General features: G+C 45.2%; 1 protein-coding gene across 4 annotated transcripts in view; it reads right to left on the minus strand.

Annotated features, from left to right (window-relative positions):
• The window catches only part of AP1S2 (adaptor related protein complex 1 subunit sigma 2), an 80375-nt gene extending 61738 nt beyond the window's left edge, over positions 1–18637 (minus strand). For 3 of the 4 annotated variants that reach the window (XM_075263691.1, XM_075263693.1, XM_075263694.1), the window contains exons 1-2: positions 18527–18637; positions 2351–2529 (exon numbers count right to left, since the gene is read on the minus strand). In XM_075263691.1, the coding sequence (XP_075119792.1) occupies positions 2351–2529; positions 18527–18601 (254 nt within the window). In that variant the 5' untranslated portion in view covers positions 18602–18637. Of the gene's footprint in view, positions 1–2350; positions 2530–2658; positions 2976–18526 lie in introns of those variants that run through there. The other variant, XM_075263695.1, reaches the window with a different exon arrangement.
• Positions 18638–26384: the final 7747 nt, after the last annotated feature.

Consider the following 26384-nt stretch of genomic DNA (forward strand, 5'->3'; position numbering starts at 1 on the left):
GACGCCGGCACAGATGCACAAACGCCGGCACAGATGCCTGCAACATCGCTATGCTTCTGCCCTGCATGAAGCCAGCATCGGCAGAAGCGATGCTGTCGTTCCGCTCCTCCGCCCTCCGGAATAGCAGCATCGCTCCTGCCGCTGCTGGCTTCATGCAGGGCAGCAGCATAGCAATGTTGCAGGCATCTGTGCCAGCGTTTAACCCTCCTCGGCATCCGCCTCTCTATTACAGCGGATGCCGGTCTGCATTGGCAGCCCCTTCCCCTCAAAGGGTAAACTACCCCCCCCTCCAGGCTCGCTCCCGTGCACTTAGCCCCTCCTCCCTCCCCCCTCAGAGCAGCAGATACATCACTTGACTTATGAGCAGATAAGTCAAGGGATGTGTCCGAAAAAAATTAATAAAGTAATATAGCGGCCAAACAAAGCAGTTTTGCTGAAGCAGTGTATTTAGGAAAAGTCTTACATTCACATTAACAAACAGTATAGATAGGATCCTTGTGATGGGACAACCCCTTTAAACCTACGACTATAGAGTTTTATAGCTAGCGAGTGAGAATATTTTTTTAAGGCTGGCCATATACCCTAGATATCTGTTCGATGAAAGCTTCTCAGGCCTCCTGTATGTCCCCCGATCTCCCCCTTTAATATGCATATGTTCTTAATGAGGAGCCAGGGGCATGATGAAATCTGTCAAGCTTGACCCTTCTCTACCCCCAAGATTGAGCATGTGAAATGGTGGGCCAATCCCACTGAAATCACAGCGTTACATGATATACATCTACGTGTAACTGCACACGATGATACACAAGTATCCTCCATAGTTCCCATTGCTTAGAACAGGACCCATGCACGAAACTCACTGGGCATTGTACGGTTTCCTGTGTCCTAACCGGTTCGGTGATATCTCTCCATGCTCACATCTGCAGCGCAATATACCTAGACAACCTCTTTAAAGGGTGTATGGGAGCCAGGTAAGGGTTATAAGACCCATTACCAAACAAACCTTTATTATCAACGTGGAGGGGGTTCAATGCGCAATTGAGGCTACAAGTTGTCCAGTGGGTGGTCCCGATCTCATCAAGTACCCAGATGCTGCGCAGTGCAATGTATGCAGTATATATCCAGTACGTAACCAAGTCTGCAGCCCACAAGAAGTAAAGTACTAAGCATACAACGTCCTACGATCACACCAAGCGTTTTTCGAGATTTCAGAACGGCATAGAATGACAGACAGCAAAAGGGGTTATCAATCTACAAAAAGCAGAGGGGCGGGAATTATTGCGGAGTGTTGATCGGGACCGCCCACTGGACACATGCAGCCTCATTTGCACATTGATTCGAACTTTGTTTTCGCTCTAATTAGATCAGACACCTAAAGGTCAGTTTCACACCCCTTACCCAGCACTGTGTATATGTAGGATGGCTCCACCAGAGTCCTTTTAGGAGTTGTCTGGTCACAGGTTGTCTGTTAATGCCATGACCTATCCACCTGCAGTGATCTGCTTAGCCGGCTGCTTTCTGATGCAGGAAGCTGCTGCACTGGACGGGCCTGGAAGCAGCTCTTATTCACATAATAGGCAGAGAACTGCAGTACCTGGGCGCCTCCGTTATACCTGCACGTAGTACTTGGATAGGAGTACAGCGGCTTCCAGACACATTCTGTGCAGTAGCTTCTGGTGTCAGGAGGGAGCCAGAGCAGCTGATCGGTGTGGGGCCTGGATGTCAGACTCCCACCGATTGGATACTAATGACCTATCCTGTGAATATGTGATCAGTATAATAGAAAACCCCTTTAACATGTTTTACTTGTAATGAACATACTGCTGAAAACATTTATAGCAAAGCTTTGCTGATTTGCAGCAAAACACGCAGTTGTGATTCTCACCCTACACCTTCGGGGCCAGTAGGATAGATTTGGATTGGTCACATCTAAGCCCTCTCTTACGACACATGTATCAGCTCAGATCAGCTGAATTCCTGGCATATCAATGTACGTCTTTAGCACCAAATGAATTCAATAGATAAAAACAATCCCGCTAACAAACTAAATGAAAGGCAACATCTGAACTTCTAAAGTCCGTCAGTCAATATCCTCTATTCATGGGAAGCCTTAGGGGGTTTCGTCTACTGCCGAGCGAGATTTCCCAGCAAGCTACATAATACAACCCACATAAGCAATGCACACGTACATGGATGAATGGGATTAAAGGCACAATATTGCACAGATAATAAGACAAGGGGGCCTATAGGAGGCTGACGGTTAATTAACACGTCCTACAGGCCTAGTGCACACTGGATCCAAGGGGTTAATGTCAGGGATAAGGAGGGAGGAGAGGGGAGTGGGATCCACCTTTTGTAGACAATCTTCAGGTCTCTCCATTCCAGGAAGCTGCACATTTTCGGTTTTCTTGCCAATACTGTCTGAACCAACTCCCTGGTAATCTTCTTCTTCTCCTTGTCAGACAGTGGCACATACCACTTCTGGAGCCGCAGCTTCCCCTGACGGCTGAAGAGTAACATAAACTGCATCTGTGAAGAGAAGAAAACATGAAAATCCGTCAAGAGGGGATCTCCGCGATACGGCAACCCCCCCTAACAATGCTCCCAACTAGGTACAGTGTCAAGCAAATCAATAGAAATCAATAAAATATTCATGACTTGTCTTCCGAGAGGCATGGCTCCTCCAGTACCAGGACCTGATGTCGGATGGTAGTGAATGAAATCCGGGACGTGCACTGCTTCTATTTCTCCATCACAATAGAGAGGTTGTTCTGTAACAGACGCTTATCTGCATGCATAGCTTTGGCAAAATCCCAGATACAGCCCTGTGACACACGTGAGGAGGGGAATGATGAGGGTGGGAGTTACTATGCAGAAAGAGAGAAGGCATCGAGCTAGAGGGGGGTCACCAGACAGGGAAACTAGTGAGGAGACACTGGCACAACACGGATATGATGTGTCACTGTGATGCCGCCAAGGATTCCTCTCTTATCTCCGCATTGTAAGTAGGATGTGTTTCCACCTACTGCAGGGGAATCTCAGCATCTCAATGAGAATACAACCTAGAAGGAAGGGTAGGAGCGGCTGCTTTATTTCTTAGGAAGGAGAAAAGTTTGCAGATTTACAGGGTGAAATCTGGGCAGGGGGGAGAGATGGCCACAGGCTGCAATGCAGAAGAGGCTGCGGGAGTTTGATGTGAGCGGTTTATTGCCGCTACGGAAATAGACGCACGCCTTCAGGGATGCTACATCTGCTCATTGCAATGTGTAGAATGGCTGATGCTCTCCTTTAATGAAATTTATTGGGCTGGTTTTACATATTTAATGAATGGGTACATGGGGTAAACTAGGCATGGTATACAGTTACAGGGGCGTATTACATTTTATGGGTCTGTCCGATCATTAGCACTCATTACTTATTCACTGGGACCAGCGTAGATTGTAAGAACGCGAGTCCTGTGTCCTCTATCACTGCATGCTACCATTCCATTCAAAGTCTAAAGACCCCATAGACTATAATCGGGCCTGCCGAGTTTCCTCCAGTTTTACGCTAGGTTCACACTTGTGCTTGAGTTTCGGTTCCTCGAGCCTGCTTGGGGACCCAAAAAACAGAACCCCAGTCTGCTTAAAAAGCGCAAAAACCTGAGGACCCCATAGACTATAACGGTCAGGTTTCCACCCGAAAAATGCAAAAAGAAAAGTCCTGTAAAATGAGGGACGGAATCCCCGATCGGTCACCAAGCACAAATGTGAATCCAGCCTTATGTGGAAAACGGAGGAGAGAAAAAAAATGCTTGACTTTTCTCTTCCCCATATTTAAGTGGAAAGTGGGACAGAGTCCCTGAAGGCTAGTGTGAACTTATCGGTTTTTGGGAAAGTTGGGTAAAAGCGATAGGCTCAGATTGTAATTTAATCTAGAGGTTCCCACTCTCTCAAATACAAGCCTGCCCAGAGTCCAAGCCAAATTGCCATTTGTGTTATGTTCACACATTGGAAAATTTTTCACCGGGCTTTCGAGTTGGTAGGCCAAACATCCAACTTGAAACTTTTTTTACCCCCTCAAACTTAGACTACGACTCCGGTTCCACAGTCCCGATTTTTTAACTTCCACTTTCTGTGGCAGAAGACTGAGGCTGCCCAAAATCTAGGCGAGATTCTGTTACAGAGGACGGTTCATGTCCTCTAACATTGGCCCGGTTATATACCACAGCTGGCAGTGCACGTGAATTTTCCCCGGTTGCAGAGATATCTGTGCTCTTAGCTTTAGTACCGATATCCCTGCACTGTCCAAGGGGACGGCCTTTCAGCTTTCAATGGGGGCCGTCTTTTTGGTCAGGATTTTGAGGTGGACACAGCCTCAAAATCCTGACCAAAAACCCCATGTGAACTTACTCTTATAGTTTTGTACTGTCAGGGAGGGGTCCCTTACCACCCTGTGATGACACTGTAAGGCCGGCCCCTTTGACAATGCAGGGATATCGACAGCATTATCTCGGCGACTGGTGTTAGAGAACATGATAAATCTTCATTAAGTGATCATAGCCTTGGAAATTGGGCATAACTCCGTGAGCAAACATACTGGTTGGCTTTACCAAAGTGAGGGCGTCTATCACTACATAAATCTCTTCCTCTATCTGCAAGAATAAGTCTCCATGCAAACAACCATAGTGGTTTGGAGTATACTGTCTACAGCTACGGACAGTATATAGTCTTATTCATCTCTATGGCCCTATAGACACATCCGTAGTTTATACTGATCAGTGTCCACGCTGTAGAAACCATCCTTGAAAATATGGAGCAGGTCCCATTTCTGTCCAGACAAACCTCATACACTTATAGGGGATCAAAGAAATCTTTTTGTGTGATTGCAGATATTTTTTTGCAGAATATGGATCGGTTTTTGCAGGCCACTAGAGTCGCATTCGTGTAGCCCTAAAAGGTTTTAAATTGGACAGGCCATTAATATTTACTGGTGACTATAACCCCCTTACTGGACCTCATAACAAAGTGTCCCTTTAATGTTTATCCAGACACGACTCACCTGAATGTCCCATTATATCTGTAGCTGCACGCAGAATCCACCCCAATAAGTGACCCACTCCTTAAAGGGGTTGTCCCATCACAAGGATCCTATCTATACTGCTGGTTAATGTGGATGTAAGACTTTTCCTAAATACACTGCTTCAGCAAAACTGCTTTGTTTGTCCACTATCTTACTTTATTCAATTCATTGTTGACACAGCCCTGACTTATCTGCTCAAAAGTCAAGTGATGTAGCTGCCTGCTCTCAGGGGGGAGGGAGGAGGGGCTAAGTGCAGGGAGCGAGCCTGTGTTTCTAGCTATTCCTGTGTCTACACCACGTGACCTAGCTTGCTGCTCTCAGATAGGGGAGAGGAGCTGCTTGCATTTCTGAACTCGACTTCTGTTCTCCCAGTTATCAGGTTAGCTAATTCAATTGTGTTCATTATGGCAGAGACAGGCAGTGTCTGTATGTAACACAGAATGGAGTTGCTCCTGCCTGTACTTCATAGTCCAATATTGTGCATATAGTGTGGTTTGAGGACCTTTGATGACATCACAGGCCCTTCAGCCACCCCATAGGATCACGCTATACGGTGGGCGGAGCTACACACTAATTTGGGGCGGAGCTAAACAGCAGGTTGCATGTGAAACCCCGACACCAAATGCGCAAGAAACCAGGAAGAAAGAAGATTTTACAGCAGTGAAGACTGGTGAGTATGCGACGTGGGAATACCCCTTTAATTTATATAAGACTAGCCAGTCGCATAACCTTTGTCTCAGGTGTAATGTTGGACCTTCAGGGTACCCCGAAGTAGAGGTAAGAAGAAATAGCAAAACGAGACGAAGGTCAGTGACTTGGCGGTGGTGTGGGGGTTAATGTTTAGACATCATTTTAATCTTCTCAGATATTAAAGGCTTCAGTAAATTTGTCATATGAGTTAAACATGCACACAAGGAAATGCCCCAAGCAGAACATCTCAAGAATTCATTGTTTCCAAAGGAACATTGAGACGTTTTATTTCATACAAATTTCTGACTCTTCGGTGTCCCAAGGGGAAATCGCTATGTGGTAAAGAGTATTAGTCATCTGCATTGGAGGCATAGCTGACAAATCATATAGAAAGAGATAGAGCGCCGTACTACAGTATATCAGCAGCTGTCAGGGCAGTCCCAGTCATGAGACCCAGGCCAGACTAGCGCCATGTCTAATATATGCGCAGCTTGTCCATTTGAAGTTCTCCATAATATAGCTGATAACCTGCAGAATAATGGGGGCCGACCGTACAGATCCCAGCTGATCAACAGAAAGGGGGGTGGGGGGCATTTTCATTCCTCATTGTAAATGGAGCAGAGGTTGGGGATTCATTTCCATAAAAGCGTCGGAGATAACTAAAATACAACACTTGGCTATCTTGGGTGCTCCCATTACATGCACTACCTGATCACTGCATGATGCATAATGGGGATGAAAGACCCCCTTGTCCTGATCAGAGTGAGCGGTCGTACCCCACACCCAACTGACCTGCAATGGATAGGGGATAACTTACCTTTGTGGGAAAAGCCCTTTCATCATTTGCCTACTGTATATTTGGAGGGGGGGCGGGGTTAGCATATGTTTATAAGGAAAACCACAGCTGACTAAATACTTTATTATAGCTGCTAACATGTCATATGCTGAGCAAAGGGATACCAAAAGGAAACCATATAGATTTATCTAAATATACAGTGTGGTGCAAAAGTTTTAGGCAAGCGTGTAAAAATTCCGCAAAGTAAGAATGCTTTCAGAAATAGGAGGGTTAATAGTCTATTTCTTTCAATTAACAAAATGAAGTGAATGAACACAAGATAAATCTAAATCCCATCAATATTTGGTGTGACCTTTGCCCTTTGGAGCAGGAGAAGTCCTGGAAATGATGATATGGACCCCACAGAGTCCTGATCTCAACATCATTCAGTCTGTCTGGGATTACATGAGGAGACAGAAGGATTGGATAAGCCTACATCCACAGATCTGTGCTTAGTTCTCCAAGATGCCGGGAACAACCTCCCTGCTGACTTCCTTCAAAAACTGTCTGCAAGTACTGAGAAGAACTGATGGAAGGCAAAGGTTATACCAAATATTGATGAGATTTAGATTTCTTTTTTTTCCCATTAACTTAATTTTTGTCAATTAACAAAATTAACTATTAACTCTTTTATTTCTGAAAACATTCTTACTCTGCAGCATTGTTCACACCTGCCTAAAACTTTTGCAGAGCACTGTAGTCTACAGACATAGCGGTTTAAAGGGAGTCCAAGCACACCCGCGTCATCACCCCCTTCTTGCTTGCTGTTCACTCCTTCTCTTCTTTGCTTCCTTGTCCTGTCAGCATACGGTGCAGGCACTCGTCTAAGAAGTAATCCAAGATGGCGCACGGAGCATGCGCTGTACGCTCAGGCCCAAAGCTTGAGTGGTTGAGCATACAATGCATGCGCGAGATTTCATTTGTGCCAACAGGACAAGGAAGGAAAGAAGAGGAGAAGGAGCGAACAGCAAACAAGAAGGGGGCAGCGATGCAGGTCCAGTCTGATGATGTGGGTGTGCTTAGAGCACAGGGGGTGCGCCCAGAAGACTGAGTTTCATCCTGAGTTGAGTCTGTGGACTGCACCTTTAAATAGACTTGACTAACAATTTCCTACCACTTTGTGTTTTTTGTATCTGCAGCTCCTATGAAGACCTATGTGTTGGCATGGTTACAGACTACAAACACTGCGTAGTCATTTGATCTTGCAGTCATGTTATTCTTTGTCTGTAGCAAAGAATACAAGAAGTCAGACTACACAGGACCGTGTCCCTCCATAGACACAGAATTACACAGAACCCATGTACATATAATGGTGGGATAGGTAGCGATCACATCTATACCCCATATATATCGAGCTTTCATTCATAGTGATCCTTCTAGAAACCATCGCAGTTTCCTCCCACGCACCACTACCAGACAGACAGCTTCAATCACAGAAAGCAAAGTAGTAAAGAGGGAACATATATATTATTTATCTCCTACGGCTTATAAAACGCATCATCTACGACTAAAAGTCAAAAAGACAACGTCTTCTGATAAACGTAATAGCCCGCGTTATGTTCTCCATGTTACTTTGATGACAAATGTTCTCGGCGCAGACATCACTGCCTAAGAACAGCACAATCCACTGCTCATATCAGTCAGTATAATACACCGACATTACTAGTACCATGCTGTATTGGGCAGCTTGCGGTGGGAACACAGAGGGGGAGGGGGTACCTGCCAGAATGGAGAGCCCCTGTAAAGTCTTCTTCTGCACTAGTGGATCCATTTGAGCAGGCAGCATGTAATGTCACAAATACAAAAAGGGTCCCGACAAACTCTAATAAGACGAGGTGCAAGAACAGGAAAACAGTGACGAGAACCTGTCACCAGGATAGTCCCTATTGAACTATAAGGGTAAGTTCACACGGGATTTTTTGGTCCGGAACCTGAGACGGAGGCCACCTCAGTTTCCAGACCAAAATAGGGGTAGCTGCGACTGGATGCCGATGCAGTGTACTGGCATCCAGTCGTGTATTCCTCTCTGGATAAGGCCCAAACGAATGGGCCTAGTCGGGAGGGAGTGTATTCAGGCAGATGTCGCGAGACAAATCGGTCTGAAAGAATGAGCATGTCGCTTCTTTTTTCCGGGAGCCGTCTTTTTGGTCAGGACTTTGAGACGGATATGGCCTCAAAATCCTGACCAAAAAACCCCGTGTGAACTTACCCTAAGCACAGTCTGATAGGCGGGGTGCACACGAGTAAAGTATTTTATTCCATTTCCTGACCTGGGCCTCTGTTGCTTTTTGCTCCAAAATTAACAGCACTTGTTGCTCAGGAAAGGTGGGCGCTAGAGAAAAAATTCGAACTGTGCTGCAATGAGTGACACAACACCTAAACCGAAAGATCATCTATACCACTTGGAGAATTTTTTCCCCCCATCTCCACATTCTACCGTTTATAACTTTCCTAGTTTTTTGTTGTCATAGCTATATGAGGGCTTACTCTTTGTGTGACAAGTATTTACTAAGAGACATGTCAGAAGAGGTGAGGGGCCATACCACAACATAGAAACCATTCTATTACACAACATATTTACCAAGTCTTGGACAGGGTTTCTGAGAATAATGAAGTGTCTTAAGATTGCCTCATAGCAATAATAGGAACTGACTATTCACTGCGCTATTCATTCTCCTCCTGAATGTGGTCACTGACTCACCAGGTGGGAGGGGTGCAGGTCCCAGAGCTGGGACTCACTTCTATCAGACATTCATGGTATACTAGCCTCTGCCCGCGACTTCGGCTGTGGGTTGTTGGCGTGTATGATCCGCCTAAATTTAGCAAGTTGCTGCCATCGATAGTTTGCGTGCTCCGGCGTTTTGGCAGCTCTCAAGCTGTCCTGCTGCTGAACTTGTTTCTTGCACTGTGCCTGTGATAGTTCCGGCATCTCAGCAGCTCGCTGGAACGCCATATAATGAACGTGTTGTTGGCGTTGATGATCCGCCTGATCTGGCATTTCGGCAGCTCTCAAGTTGGCCTGGCACCGTGCCTGTGATAGTTCGGGCATCTCAGCAGCTCGCTGGAATGCCATATAATGAGCGTGTTGTTGGCGTTGATGATCCACCTGTTCTGGCGTTTCGGCAGCTCTCAAGTTGGCCTGGCACCGTGCCCGTGATTGTTCCAGCATCCCATCAGCTCGGTGGGACGTCATATAATGAGCGTATTAAGCAAATTTCTGCCGTTGATGGTTTGCCTGTTCCGGCGTTTTGGCAGCACATAAGCTGTCCTGCTGCTGAACTTGTTCTTCACACCGTGCCTGTGATTGTTCCGGTATCTCAGCAGATTGCTGGGACGCCATATAATGAGCGTGTTGTTGGTGTTGATGATTCACCAGCTCCGGCGTTTCGATAGCTGTCAAGCTGGCCTGCCGCTAAACTCGTTCCTCGCACTGTGCCCGTGATTGTTGCGGCATCTCAGCAACTCGCTGGGACGCTATATAATCAGCGTGTTGTGGGCGTTGATGTTCCGCCTGATCCAGCGTTTCGGCAGCTCTCAAGTTGCCCTGGCACTGAAGTTGTTCTTCGTATTATACCTGTAAATGTTCTGGCATCTCAGCAGCGCGTTGCAATGCCATATAATGAGTGTGTTGTTGGCGTCGATGATCCCCCTCAGCTCTGCTTGAAGAGAACTCTGTGACTTCTGGCTCCTTCATAGCTCTCGTTGTTTGCGACAAATTAAATTCTCTTTTTCCTGGCATGTTTAAAATTGAGAAACTGCCAATTTGGATTAAAGGTGTTTGCCCATGTCAGTTTGTCTGCAGTGTCTGGAGCAGATCAGATAATATGGTAATGCTTGAACAATGAGGGTTAGTGTGTGTTTACACAGAGAGATAACAGCCCTGGCTTTCTCAGAAGCTGAGATAAGAGCAGTGTAATATAGTATATGAACATAAATTCATAACAGTTGTGAATCCATGTCATTTACCGGGATAAAAAGTAACCTATGTGTTAATCGAGGTTACAATTTACCTGTGTGCTGAATTTCATTCAAATCCATTCAGCCGTTTTTGCGTGATTGAGGAACAAACACACAAACATGCAAACTTTCACATTTATAATATTAGTAGGATAGGATTCCGCATATACACGTCATATACACTCACCGGCCACTTTATTAGGTACACCTGTCCAACTGCTCGTTAACACTTAATTTCTAATCAGCCAATGACATGGCGGCAACTCAGTGCATTTAGGCATGTAGACATGGTCAAGACAATCTCCTGCAGTTCAAACCGAGCATCAGTATGGGGAAGAAAGGTGATTTGAGTGCCTTTGAACGTGGCATGGTTGTTGGTGCCAGAAGGGCTGGTCTGAGTATTTCAGAAACTGCTGATCTACTGGGATTTTCACGCACAACCATCTCTAGGGTTTACAGAGAATGGTCCGAAAAAGAAAAAACATCCAGTGAGCGGCAGTTCTGTGGGCGGAAATGCGTTGTTGATGCCAGAGGTCAGAGGAGAATGGCCAGACTGGTTCGAGCTGATAGAAAGGCAACAGTGACTCAAATAGCCACCTGTTACAACCAAGGTAGCCAGAAGAGCATCTCTGAACGCACAGTACGTCGAACTTTGAGGCAGATGGGCTACAGCGGCAGAAGACCACACCGGGTGCCACTCCTTTCAGCTAAGAACAGGAAACTGAGGCTACAATTTGCACAAGCTCATCGAAATTGGACAATTGAAGATTGGAAAAACGTTGCCTGGTCTGATGAGTCTCGATTTCTGCTGCGACATTCGGATGGTAGAGTCAGAATTTGGCGTCAACAACATGAAAGCATGGATCCATCCTGCCTTGTATCATCGGTTCAGGCTGGTGGTGGTGGTGTCATGGTGTGGGGAATATTTTCTTGGCACTCTTTGGGCCCCTTGGTACCAATTGAGCATCGTTGCAACGCCAAAGCCTACCTGAGTATTGTTGCTGACCATGTCCATCCCTTTATGACCACAATGTACCCAACATCTGATGGCTACTTTCAGCAGGATAATGCGCCATGTCATAAAGCTGGAATCATCTCAGACTGGTTTCTTGAACATGACAATGAGTTCACTGTACTCCAATGGCCTCCACAGTCACCAGATCTCAATCCAATAGAGCATCTTTGGGATGTGGTGGAACGGGAGATTCGCATCATGGATGTGCAGCCGACAAATCTGCGGCAACTGTGTGATGCCATCATGTCAATATGGACCAAAATCTCTGAGGAATGCTTCCAGCACCTTGTTGAATCTATGCCACGAAGAATTGAGGCAGTTCTGAAGGCAAAAGGGGGTCCAACCCGTTACTAGCATGGTGTACCTAATAAAGTGGCCGGTGAGTGTATGTCTAAGTGTATGTTAACATGATGGATATTACACATCAGGGTTTTCTATTGGGAATTTGCCCTGTGATATGTCATAAAGCCTTGCTAATATTATCCCAATTGAACCTGCTGCAGAATCCTCTCATAGTCACCTGTTACTTATTGATATCAAATGAACAGCAACCAGAATATGTGCTAAAATCTGTGGGAAAATTCCATTGTGTGAACATACTCTAAGCAGAGTCCTTTAAAGAGGACCTTTCATGTCCTCCTGCACATGCGGTTTTATATAGTGTGCTGAATTCAGTGCACTGTCGGCTTTCCCCTTATGTGCCCTGGAGCTGGAGATATCGGTGTTAGTTTCAAGACCGATCTCTGCCCACTGTCAGAAGGGCGATCCTGACAGTCTAGCTGGGCTGTGAGGAACGCCCCCTCCTGACAGTACTTGGGCATAGTTCCTCACAACTTAGCGTCATTGTTGGGCAGTAAGGAATGCCCCCTCTGACAGTACAGGGTTATGGACGAGGACTGTGAGGAGGGGCATTCCTGACAGTCTAGCTGGTCTGTGAGGAACACCCCCCTGACAGTGGGCAGAGATCAGAGCTGAAACAAACGGCGCCGATATCACAAGCCCTGGGGCACATAACGGAAATGAAGCGGACTGTCAGCTTTCTAACGGTATATAAAATCGCATGTGCCTGAGGACAAGAAAAATCCTCTTTAAAGTATATATAAAATGATGCCAAGAATTGCATGTCCCACCAGTTTTTGACATAGCTCTCGCCACTAAGGGTGGTACAGTCCTTCGTTCCTTACTTTTCTTCTTGGCTGGACATGTCTAGTTATGTCAGATATATCACCCAGATGACCAGATTCTCAAGACATGATTTGGTAATATTCGATCACAAGATGTTTAATTCATTCAGTGGTCGTATTATGAACCTACTAAAAAACTAAAGGCTACTAAAGGCTAGGTCATCAATATGTGATCTGTGGGGACGTCTGACACCCAGATCCTGAACAGATCAGCTGTTACAGCAGCCTTTCCGTATCAGACGTGACGCCTGAGCCTCAGGATAGACCATCAGTATAGTATCAGACACCTGGACCCCACATGGATCAGCTAATCCAGCTCCCTCCAGGCACCAAAAGTGACTGCTATGCTGGGGTCCGGAAACAGCTCTGCTCCTATTCAATAGGTGCAGAGCTGCAGCCCTGCTCACTGTATAGTGGTGGTCCTAGAGTGGATAGGTCATCAGTATAGAAAAAACACTGTTGGGGCCCAGAAATGGCTTTAAGTGCGGACACATATGCTAAAAAAATACAAAAACTTAATTTGTTTTTACTATCTTCAGGACTATAACACACAGCATGCCTAAAACTAGTGCAGGGTACAGTGGGCACCTGGCAGGTGAAACCTAAGACTATCCTAGCAGATGTCAGCTGGACACAGATGATAGGAGAGACAATGTCACAGTCTCTTGTTTCATTCCTGGAGCTCATACAAATTCACATTGTCCATTAGAGAATAAAAAGGAACCAGACCTATAGTTTCCTGAGTGATTTTAGTGCTCCTCTGGTTTGGGCACACAGGTCTCATCTGCATCCCCGACTGGCTCACCGGCAGACAGCAGAGTACGCTAGAGTTTGCAGGCACGGCGCTCATTTGTCTTCAGTCTGCAGCCGTTCCATGGGTATCGTTTTTTTCTACTAAACATGCTGAATAATTCAGGACGCTCTGCTATTCCTCCAGACTAAGACATAAATCTCCACCAATGAAATGCTCGTGTGAGATAAGTGCTACTACTCGTCCGCATTCACACTGGGAGAGATTTATCATGAGGGGCTGTATTTAAAGTCAGTTTTGCAGCTGAGCTGCCATAATCTCTAGCAAATTTACCTAAAGTTGGATATTGTATTAGAAATAACATAATATATATATATATATATAAATTAACAAGTCATGTCTTCTAAAAATGCAAATGTTTCCGCAGTGTTTTTTCCCCACAATGTGTAGATGAGAGGATGCAAAATCTCATTCACTTTGCTGGTATTTTTTTCCCCCCTATCAGTATGTCTTTCGGAGTGTGGGAGGAAATCCACATAAACACAGGGAGAACATACAAAGTCCTTGCACATGTTGCCCTAGGCAGGATTTGAACCCAGGACTCCAGCGCTGCAGTGTATTGTATTGTATTGTATTGTAAAACAGAGTTTATTTTTTTCTGCAGTCAAAAATGGTGGCTTTACATAAATTCCAATAGAAAAAAAAAAATTAAAAAAAAAAAAAGCTAGCAGAACCCATTGAAATCAATGGGAGGCTTTTTTTTCCCACGTGGAATATTCCACACCAAATTTCCTTAGGGCTAGTTCACACGTAAAAACCTCCTGGCTTATTTTTGGAGCAGTTTTTCATAAAAACTGCTTCAGAAAACACCAGGCGGGTTTCCCCTCCCCTAAAGTGAATGGACTGTAAAAAAAACCGCCAGGCGCCTCCCATTCACTTCTATTGCTTTCCTCAGGCAGAATCCGCCTGAAGAAAGGTCATGTCGCTTCTTTTTTCTGCTAGCAGTCTCCATTGTATGGAGGCGAAATCTGCTGTCAAAATCTGCCTCATTGCCGCCGTGTGAACTAACCCTTACAATGCACCATTCGCCGCATACAATTAAAAACTGCAAAACGATAAAAATTGTGTCACATCCACAGAAAGTGGTACAATAAGATGGCATAAGATACATTCCTGTCCTTTATACTCGGCACACATGACGTTATATTGATGGCATTTTACAAGCTGTGCCCCTAGGTCTATACTTTTAAAAAGAGTTCTTCCATTTTTTGGAAGAAATTATACAAAAACGGTGACATCCATTTCTTAGTCATACAATACAGTAGAGGTTACATCACACAGGATCAATGAGTTAATATTCTATTAAATGTACTACAAGAAATTAGAATAAATTATTTACAGGGTTAGGGGAGTCCGCTACGGGACCCCCTGAATGGAAACCTATACACATTAAAAAGCACTTACCTAGGAAACCCACGGACTCCATTACAGTCTATAGGGTCTGCGGATTTCCCAAGTAACGGCTTTTTAATGCATATAGGTTTCCATTCGGGGGTCTCCAAGCGGATTCCCCAAACACAGATGTGAACTGGGCCTTAGAAGAGACTGAATGACTCTTCATGTGTAACAACCTGATAAAGAATAATGATACATTTTATATAGAAAATAACAATTTGTATCAACAATAATCCACCCTGGTTAGCGGGTCACAAATCACGCCAAGGACAGGAGATAAACAGACTGCTGACCCCCTCCCCCTTCATAGGGAAGATCCAGGATATGAAGAGGAAGTACACGGCAAAACAACAGCAGCAAATAGAGGAGAGAAAACACGCAGGAACCTTTACATAGCAATTCCCCTTTATCCGTATGCAACCATGGGGCCACTAAGAGAGACAGCAATGAGCCCAGGGTCCAAGAAATAGGGTTACAGTTTAAGGTGCCATAGTATAGGCCAAGTTACAGAAATGAAATGACACACGTTCTAGCTAAACATTACTCCCTGCTCTTTGCCAGTGGCAGGTGCACATTAAGAGGGGAACCTCTGAGGAGACAAGAAACAAGGGACCCCGGGCCCCAGGACTTACTGACAGTTCAGGTCCGGTTCACATCTGTGTTTGGGCCACTCCGTTCCCCTCTCCAGAATGGCCCAGAAGCCACACGGATCCCATTATAGTCTATGGGGTCCACCAATTTCCTTAGGTAACCGCTTTTTCATGCGTATAGGTTTACGTTCAGGGGGTCCCCAGACTCCCCGATCAGAAAGCCATGTGCAGATGTGAACCGGGCCTCAGCTGTCACTGCCTGTCACCACCTGCTCATATCTCTGTGTGAACACACCATAATAGGGGCAGATTCACACAGTCGAACTTCGCATGGGGATGGTTATCGTCTAATTTTGATGTGGCAGAGATCTAAGGCTGAGTTTTCGGTTTTTGCCGCAGCTGGCAGTTTATACACACTGGTGTTCCGGGCACCTGCTGCAGTTTCAGCACTAAAACCACCATTAGAAAAAAGAAATATTTTTTTTCCCTCCTCTCAATTCCACACACAGGAAAATTTGTCTTGTGTAAACTACGGTGTGATTTACCACTGCAGACAATGGGGGCGTTTTCTTACACGGAATCAGATTTGTCCGCAGTGTCCAGTTAGTGGTATCTATAGCTCAATGAAATTTGTAAGACCACTCAAGGACTGAGGCCTGATGTTGTGAAAATGCTGCGATTTTTTATTGCAGATTTTGTTGCGCTATTTTAAGTGGATTTAACATAAGGGAAAAACGTATCGGAGCTTTCTATGTATTTTTCATTTCTTTACAATCCTCTCTTTACTTTGGCTCAAAAAAAATCGGAGCAAAATCTGCAACAAAAAACATTGCGTTTCCATAATGTGGGGCCTTAGGGTGCATTCACACTGAGTAAACGCTAGCTTATTCTGAACGTAAAACACGTTCAGAATAAGCGGCGTCTAAAGCAGCTCCATTCATTTCTATGGGAGCGGGGATACGAGCGCTCCCCATAGAAATGAATGGGCTGCTTCTTTCACTCCGTGCAGTCCCATTGAAGTGAATGGGGAGTGCCGGCGTATACGGCAAGCTATGCTCATGCCGGAGTGTACACGCCGGCACTCCCCATTCACTACAATGGGACTGCACGGAGTGAAAGAAGCAGCCCATTCATTTCTATGGGGAGCGCTCGTATCCCCGCTCCCATAGAAATGAATGGAGCTGCTTTAGACGCCGCTTATTCTGAACGTGTTTTACGTTCAGAATAAGCTAGCGTTTACTCAGTGTGAATTCACCCTTAGTCTACAAGATGAACATTTAGTGATCAATGCAAAAAAAAAGCTCCTGGATAGACGACATTCACATTTGTGAACAGAAAAAATGGTCTAATGACAGAGAGCAGCAGATCCGGATCCTCTTTGACCATAAGGGGGTTACCCGGGGAATATTTATGCACTTACCTGTGGGATGCTTTAGATGGATCTGTGGATTCCAAACCCGTCATGTGATCAGAGGCAACTTTTGGTTCCCTGGGTCACTCTGCCCCCTCAACAGGTAATTAAATACCTGTGCCATGGGGTTGACTAAAGTAAAACCAACCCCCATTGTGCAGGTAATTGGGGAGAGGAGGAGTCACCCCACTGTCTCACACGACTCGGGGGTCATGACGTGGACAGAACCCACAGACCCATCAAAACCTTTCCACAAGTGAGTAAATACTCCCCAGAGAACCCCTTTAGGCTAAGGCCCCACTGGGCGGAAACGCAGTGTAAAAAAAAAACGCAGAGTAAACGCTGCATTTTCTGTCACGGAAAAAAAAACGCGCATGTACATGCATTTTTCATTACGTTTTTCAGTTTTGTGCTGTGGAAACGCCGCGGGAAAAATCGCGGTCCTTTAAAGTACTTGCAAAGTGGATGGGATTCATGCGAATCCCACGCCCACTTTGAGTAAAAAATCGCAGCGCGTACACGCTGCAATTTCCAACACCGCCATGGTTTTGAAAATCGCAGCATGCCAATTATATTTACGGAAATGCCGGCGGCTTTCGCATAGATGTAATTGTAACAGAAAGTCCACGGAGAAAAACTCTGAACTTTCCGTTCAAAGCTCTGCGGGAAGAACCACAATGCGTTCACGCTATGTTTGTTACCGCAGCGCTTTAGCACGGTGGTTCCTGCCTGTGGGGCCTTAGCCTCAACCAAGCAGTGAGTTTTTATCTGCGGATTTTGACACTTTTCTGTGGCATTTCCGCAACACATTTATCATGCTGTGTTTTTCACACTTTCCGTAGAAATCTATGGAGGGAAAAACAGCGTTTCCGCAACTATAATCGACATGCTGTGTTTTTTAAAAACGTGAACGTTTTTGAAAAACACAGCTTTTCCACAGCGTTTTTTTCCACAGTGTGGGTCTAGGATTAGACAAAATTGCATTCAATATGCTGGTACTGAAAACGCAGCGGTTTTTTCTGCTGCGTTTTCGCAATGCCCAAAAACACTGCGTTTCCAGCCAGTGGAGCCTTAGCCTTAAGGTTCGTCGGGCGTCCATGGTTTTTTTCCATAGACAGTCATCACATGATACAGTCAGATCTGCAGGATTTCTTCATCCAGATGTGAACACCGCCTTAGCTCTGTGGGTTGCACCTGCTGCTCAGGAATTATAGAAAGTTGACAATTTCTTTACAACTATAATTTAGTCTAGAAAAGCTGGATGGCGGCCACTAGGAGTTGTCACCCAACTTTACACAACGCCCAACAGATTATAAAGGGTTGTCAGTTATCAGCCAGCTTTCTTATCAGAGGAGGAGGAGGAGGGAGATGCTGAGAGGAGGGAGAGGTGACAGGGAGGAGATGGAGAAGACGAGCACATGGAGAGTCGCACATTATAATAACACAGGCGAGGGGGCGCAGTGCACCTGCTCCGCACTCACACACCGCTACATACAGCGCCCCCAGCGGTGCCGAGAGCAGGAGCGGGCACCCCCGCCATAGCGACCACCACACACAGCAGCGACCTGGGCACGTACCGTGAGCTGCACCGCGGCCCCGACTCTGCTGATACTGGAGCCGCACGTCACGCCGCCACCGGGCCCCCGCGTCATGACGTCACAGCGTGCATCCGGGGGGGGGGGGCGGCAGAGCGGAGAGCCGGGGACCGAGACAATGTGTGAGAGGAGCCGCCGTCACATCATCCTGCTGGAGCTACAAGTCCTACTACAAGTCCCAGCATCACCTCAGCTCGTCCTAGTCACAGCTGCCTTGTACATCCTCCATGCTAAGCACACATTAACCCCTTCACCTCCGGAGGGCTCTGCTCCTACATCCATTAATGGACTCCCCGCCTTCCAAAAGCCACTACGGTTTTATATTCCCGTTCAAAGAGCCGAATGAGGGCTTCATTTTTTGCGGGATAAATTGTACTTAGCAATGGTACCATTTAATACATCATACTATGTACGAGGGAACGTCAGGACGGGGAATCAGAGAGACGTTGCGTTTTCCGGGCTTTCTTACCATCTTCGTTTTTATGGTGATCAATGTACAGCCAAAAGGACACGTCACCGGTATACAGTTTATGTTTTGGGTTTTTTACCCCTTAAAAAAATCCAAACTTTGCAAAAAAATTATAAAATATTTCTTGAAGTCGCCATATTCTGATACCCGGAACTTTATTTTTTATTTATTACATTTTGGGGAATGTCTATCACTTTGCTTTAACCACATTTCGGGCGCAGTTCAGCTCTCTTGATTTTTTACCAAAAATTTTTTTTTAGAACTTTGTAGACCGGGTGTTTTTGGGCACAGGGATAACTAATGTCTATGTGCTTTACTTTATTTAGGGCTAGTTCACACAGGGAATCCGCGTGTCATATTCCGTTGCGGCTTTCTGCCCCAGAAATGAATGGGCCTAGTCCGGAGGGCGCTGTCGCGAGGCGGACACTGCAGCTGATTTAGCCGTGGAATACACCTGAAGAAAAGGCAGCTTGCTTCTTTTGCCGCTAGCGTCTACATAGACCACCATTGTGAGGGGGCGGATTATGAGGTGGATTCCACGCCAAAATCCGCCCCCTCTTGCCCTGTGTGAACGGGCCCTTACTATTATAAGTTTCCTAGGGAAAGGGGGTGATTAGAATTTTTTTTTTTTTCTAAACTTTTATTTTTAGACCCCTTACAGAGCAGTGTATTGAGAAATGACTATACTATTACAGGCGGTAATAGAACTAGGCTAGTGACAAGACTGGGAGCCTTCAGTAGGCCCCTGACTGTCATACTTGTTAGAGTTTAGACGCCATCTTGTATCACTTGACTCCATTTTGTTGCCCTCCATCTTGTCTGTCTTAAACAGCCGTGTTTGAACTCGCTTAAGGACAGGTTCACACCTGCACCCGGTCTCCACTTTCTGTCGGCAGAAGACGGAAACTCGGCAGTCAGTGTCCGCCCGTGAGCATCTTCTGGTTTCAACGGTGAAACCGTTTTTTGTTTTTTTTTTAATCGGCACAAAGTCCTGCATGTCCGACTTCGTGTCCGGTTAAAGAAAAACAGTTTCGCGCAGAGAGCCAGAAGACGCTCACGGGCGGACACTTTACAAACCCATTCAAATGAATGGGTTTGATAACTTACTGCCGGTTTCCGTCTCCTGTTCAGTTTCTCGGGCAGAAGACGGAAGCCTGAAAGCGGAGACCGGGCACAGGTGTGAACCCGCCCTAAAAGACTTTTGCTGAATGAGAAGCCTTGAGACAATCTTCAAGGTTTCATAGTATCAGATAGTATATAGATAGTATTTTCTGGGCACTTAGCCATGTTTCTGGGAGTGTGGCCACAGTGTCCTTTGATGCTGCTTGTTACCATGAAGGCCGCACGTGGTCGCTAGCGCATTTCCACATGTTTCTATGTTTAATATTACTTTAGCTTATGCATATTAATCTTGTAATGTCTCGGCCAGAGAACTGCAGATTTATGCCGAAAACAGTTACAGCTTATTAAAAATGTCTTTCCAAGGCCATCTGAGCTAATATGGTCAGATGCTAAGATGGCGGATACCGGAAGAGCACACAATGTTCATGTCCTAAGTCATGTAGAACATCCATTCAATCTCTAACCAATTGTATTGCATGTTTGATATGATGTAGTGTGTGATGTGTAAGTTGTCAGAAAGCCATTATTTTCCTATAAAGCTACCCTGACACTTCTCAATAAACAGAATTCATTACACCCACAACACGTGTGCATGTGTCTTCTCCGGGTGCGGATTGAATTACCTGATTAGAAACTGGACAACATATCTCGGGGTCCCTTGATGTCCCCAACAAAACTGGCCCCAGCACAGGCTTGAGAGGATACGCTGCTGAAGTCCCGGCCTTAGAGAGGAAGACGTTGACTAATATACTGAAGGATCGCTGACCCGGGTCTCACTCCCAGGATCAGCAATTTACCCCAAAATGGGGCCTCGGTCATCTTTGACCAATGCCTTAGGAGTCTTAAAGCTCGCCACCACATATGGCTATTTTTTATTTATTTATTTATTTTTTTTTGGGGGGGGGGGGGCAAGCTGACCAAAGCACCTTTATTTGTGTATTCTGGTATATGTTTTCATGTTCACTATACATGATAAATAACTCGGTATGGATTTATAGGCACACACATGGATTTTAATAATAGCAAGCGCCTTTTGCTCGGTCTCTTGGCTGCCATGGCAACCCCTCGGACCCTGCATTCAGGGAATCCGAGTAGCTGAAAAAGGGGGGGGGTGAACTCGCCCCCTAACCACCCAGATGCCGTGATTGTGCAGCATCGGAGGGGTTAAGCCACTGGAGTATATTCCAAGTCCAGCGGTATATAATAACCTGGAAGTCAGACTACAGGTCCTGTGCTCGTACATAAGAGCGCCATACTATTACGGAGCTGATCTTTAGCTATATACTCGGCGTAATAATACGATGCAGGGCTGGAAGGGGTTGTGCTATTGTGACAAGTTATTCCCTATACACAGGAGTCGGTCGCTCAGGACCCCACTAACCAGGAGAATGGGATTTACAGGATGCCCATGCTGTTGTGTGCCATCACTGCCGATGTTACTACTTTAATGCAGCAGGGTTGACAGTCAAAGAACATACTGTTATATGGTGCCAATATCTAGCAGAAAATGTCTGCCATGTGTGGACCCTAAAAGTCTGTCCACACTAAGTGAATACGCTGCATGTAAGATCTGCATAACAGCATAGATATGCTCAGTAACATAGTGGTGACAGTGGATTATGTGGGGGGATGGGAGGGTGGTATGGAGCGTAACCTATAGGACTGATTAAACCTTCCCTACAGAGCTTTAAACCCCCCATATTAAAACCCTATGTAGTCATGATAGACTGAGCTGTGCTCTACACCTCTTGTCTGGATATTACAGCAGTAGGGGTCTGGAAATTGAATTTAGGAGTCCAGGGCAACTCCTGGGATTCTAAGCAGCTTCTAACCTTTTCATAAGACGATGCTCAGCCATTGTGACCTTCTTTGTGTTAGAGGTCATCCGTTCTGGCAGAGTGGCAGGTTCATTCAGGGACCTGGTGGGGTTCCAGTTTCCAGACACTGAGGAATTTTGTGAAGTGTTTGAGTGACATGCGTGGAAATACCGCCAAACATAAACTTGGCCATATACCGGTAGATCACAAATAAAAACATGAATCCAAAGTTGGGCACGTTTTTAGCTTTCTCAGGTAAGTTTTGGCAAACTCCAGCCTGGCTTTTTTATGTCTCTGGGTAAGAAGTGGGGTCTTCCTGGGTCTCCTACCATACAGTCCCTTTTCATTCAGACACCGACGGATAGTACGGTGTGACACTGTTGTACCCTCGGACTGCAGGGCAGCTTGAACTTGTTTGGATGTTAGTCGAGGTTCTTTATCCACCATCCGCACAATCTTGCGTTGAAATCTCTCGTCAACTTTTCTTTTCCGTCCACATCTAGGGAGGTTAGCCACAGTGCCATGGGCTTTAAACTTCTTGATGACACTGTGCACGGTAGACACAGGAACATTCAGGTCTTTGGAGATGGACTTGTAGCCTTGAGATTGCTCATGCTTCCTCACAATTTTGCTTCTTAAGTCCTCAGACAGTTCTTTGGTCTTCTTTCTTTTCTCCATGCTCAATGTGGTACACACAAGGACACAGGACAGAGGTTGAGTCAACTTTAATCCATTTCAACTGGCTGCAAGTGTGATTTAGTTATTGCCACCACCTGTTAAGTGCCTCAGGTAAGTAACAGGTGTTGTTAATTACACAAAGTACAGAAGCATCACATAATTTTTCATACAGTGCCAATACTTTTGTCCACCACCTTTTTATGTTTGGTGTGGAATTATATCCAATTTGGCTTTTTGACTATTCTTTTTGTGGTTTTCCATTGAAAAGAAATTAAATGAAGATAATAATACCAAAGAATTTGTGATTGCAATCATTTTCTGGAAGAAAATGAGTATTATCTGACAGAATTGCAGGGGTGCCAATACTTTTGGCCAACACTGTATATACTGAGACTACATCACACACAGCCGGACTGATCTATTATAACTAATCTATTAACCATTGTGTGCACTGGGTTATATTTAGGGTGATCAGTGTACAGGGGGGTGAAGACTTTTACACCTTACTTGTCAGATGTTTATTGGGTTACTATGTGAAAACCTTTCGGCATTTTCCTTCCACTTCACAATTATCTGATACTTTGTGTTGTTATCACCGAAAAACTCAAGAAAATACACTGAAGTTCGAGGTTGTGACAAAATGTGATAATGGTCACAGGGTGTGAAGATTTTTACAAGACACTACATATATGGATGTGTATATAAATATATATATATATATATATATATTATATATATATATATATATATATATATATATATATATATACTGTTCAAAAAACTACAGGGACCCCCCAATAACACACCCCGTAGATATGGAGGAATGAAATCTTCTCATTGTTTGTTCTGTACAGTTGAATGTGATGACAACTAAATTCCACAAAAATCATCAATGGAAATCGCATTTATTACCCAATGCAGGCCTAGATTTGGAGTCCCCCCCCCAAAAAAAAAAAAATTAAAGTGGAAAAAGCCACTCCAGGATGCTATTTATTGATCCTCAGATATTGTATTTTATGTCCTGAATATCTGCCCCATGTCCCGACATGTCCAGTGATGTCATCGGTGTCCTCATAGTTCCCCAGGTCACAGGGTCAGCAGCTCGCCCTCTGCTAATAACATGAGGGGGCAATAAGAGAGGACTATCACTGTGTAAGGATAATATGAGGGAGCTATTACTGTGTAGGGGCAATAAGAGAGGACTTTTACTGCGTAGAGGCAATAAAAGGGTTCTATTACTGCGTAGGGGCAATAAGAGTGGACTATTACTGCGTAGGGGCAATAAGAGCGGACTATTACTGCATAGGGGCAATAAGAGGGAGCTATTACTGCGTAGGGGCAATTAGAGTGGACTATTACTGCGTAGGGGAAATAAGAGGGGACTATTACTGCGTAGGGGCAATAAGAGCGGACTATTACTGCGTAGGGGCAATAAGAGCGGACTATTACTGCATAGGGGCAATAAGAGGGAGCTATTACTGCGTAGGGGCAATTAGAGTGGACTATTACTGCGTAGGGGAAATAAGAGGGGACTATTACTGCGTAGGGGCAATAAGAGCGGACTATTACTGCGTAGGGGCAATTAGAGTGGACTATTACTGCGTAGGGGAAATAAGAGGGAGCTATTACTGCGTAGGGGCAATAAGAGCGGACTATTACTGCGTAGGGGCAATAAGAGCGGACTATTACTGCATAGGGGCAATAAGAGCGGACTATTACTGCGTAGGGGCAATAAGAGCGGACTATTACTGCATAGGGGCAATAAGAGGGACTCATTGTAATGACGGCCGTAAATGACAGCAGTAAATTACGGACGTCTTATCCTATAGAACTCTATGTTAACGTTTTATGACGGCCGTAAAAGACACACAAATTACACACAAATGACGCCTGGCGTTACTCTGTGTGAATACAGCCTTACTGTGCGTACTCTTGCCTGTCTTGCAGCTGCTATTGTTGGCGCTGGGTCAGGTACTGGAGGGGTGGGCGCAGGTGTTGTCTCCTCCGGTCTATCCAATGGGTCTGGAGATGATCTTGGTGGCTGCTGTTCAGGAATTGGCTCTGCAGGTCCTGGTGCGGGGGTCCTGGCAGGGTCTGCAGATGTTCCGGGGAGTGGTGCACTGGTGATCTGCTCCTTTGTGGTGATGACAGTCTGTGGCAGGGCGGAACATGGTCTCGCTGTCTGCGGTTGCGGACATCAAGGTCAGCTGTGGCCTGGGATCTTCTTGCAGATCTTCCAGAAGAGTCTAGAAATAAACCAGAGAGGATTAATGACATGTCACCCCCATAGATAGAGCGTCCCCCCACCCCACAGAAGACTGATGTCTCACCTGATGGGCTCATCCATGTGCTCTGATCGATAACAAGTCTGAGGAGTTCTTGTTCACTCACTGTAAGGGGAAGGGGAGAAAAACAAAAACAATGGCCCTAAGGGACCAAGACAGATGGAGGCGAAAGCCCCCACCCGAAAAACAGCAAATAGCAAAAAAGAGTCAAGTTTTAGCCAAAAGCTTTTGCTCAACGTAAGGGGGAATTCACATGTAGTAAAGTGGAGCGCAATCTGGCACGTATATGCGTGTCAGCAGTTTGAGCGCTCAAAAAGATCCCATTCATTTCAATGGGAGTTACAAGCGTATACACCGTGTAATTTTGCGGCTTGTGAGCGCATGCGGGGGCCGACTCTCACGTCAGCATCACGGCACTGGCGCGCTCTATGATGCTGAATCACCAATGTATGTATGTATGTAAGTATATAAGGGTGGTATTTGTATGTCATTTTATGCCTCCTGAAGAAGCCTAAATACGGGCGAAACACGTTGAGGCAGTTTCGGGGACCCTGGTTTGAGACTTATCTTGGCTACTATACACCATGTCTACAGGTATATGAATGATGCCTGTTATGTGACTATCTTTGTTTCCTCTTGCGGACACATGTGAGACTATTTAATGCAAGGAACTTCAGCTTTGCATATATGTAAATATTGCTGTGAATCTTCTAACTTATATGTTAACTATTTGTTCATTCAACCTGATGTATTTATAGCTGAAATTTGGTCCGATGACTTTATATAAATATGTGTGTCCCTATTTATTATTGTTAGGGCTATTCTAATGGGGAACTTTGCTCTTTATCTTCATGGTGTATTATTATTTCAATTGGTTTGTGCATATGATCTTATTTATTATTCATATATTTGATTCATCCATTATATTATCTATTGCACATTATCCGTTACTTACTTGGTTTTCCTGATGTCATTTTGTGTTCCATGTTTGCTTCTTAGCCATTTATCTGAATCAATTTTAATAATTTTCAATAAATATTATATCATTTTATTAAGATCTGTTTGTGATTCTCTGTTTGGGCCAATTCTGTGGAAGTTGTTTGGTGTTTGTTCTATGTATATATTGGCCCTTGGTGATGCCAGGTAATTTTGGAGTGTGTTGGTTATCAGAAGGGGACACTACATGTATGAGAAGATAACCTGACCACGATAAGAACATCATGGCTGGTTATCAGGAGGACACTACATGTATGAGAAGATAACCCGACCACAATAAGGACATCATGGCTGGTTATTAGGAGGGGACACTACATGTATGAGAAGATAACCCGACCACAATAAGGACATCATGGCTGGTTATTAGGAGGGGACACTACATGTATGAGAAGATAACCCGACCACAATAAGGACATCATGGCTGGTTATCAGACAAGGACACTACATGTGTGAGAAGATAACCCGACCACAAT

Source organism: Leptodactylus fuscus, chromosome 2 (assembly GCF_031893055.1).
Source record: "Leptodactylus fuscus isolate aLepFus1 chromosome 2, aLepFus1.hap2, whole genome shotgun sequence".
Lineage (NCBI taxonomy): Eukaryota > Metazoa > Chordata > Amphibia > Anura > Leptodactylidae > Leptodactylus > Leptodactylus fuscus.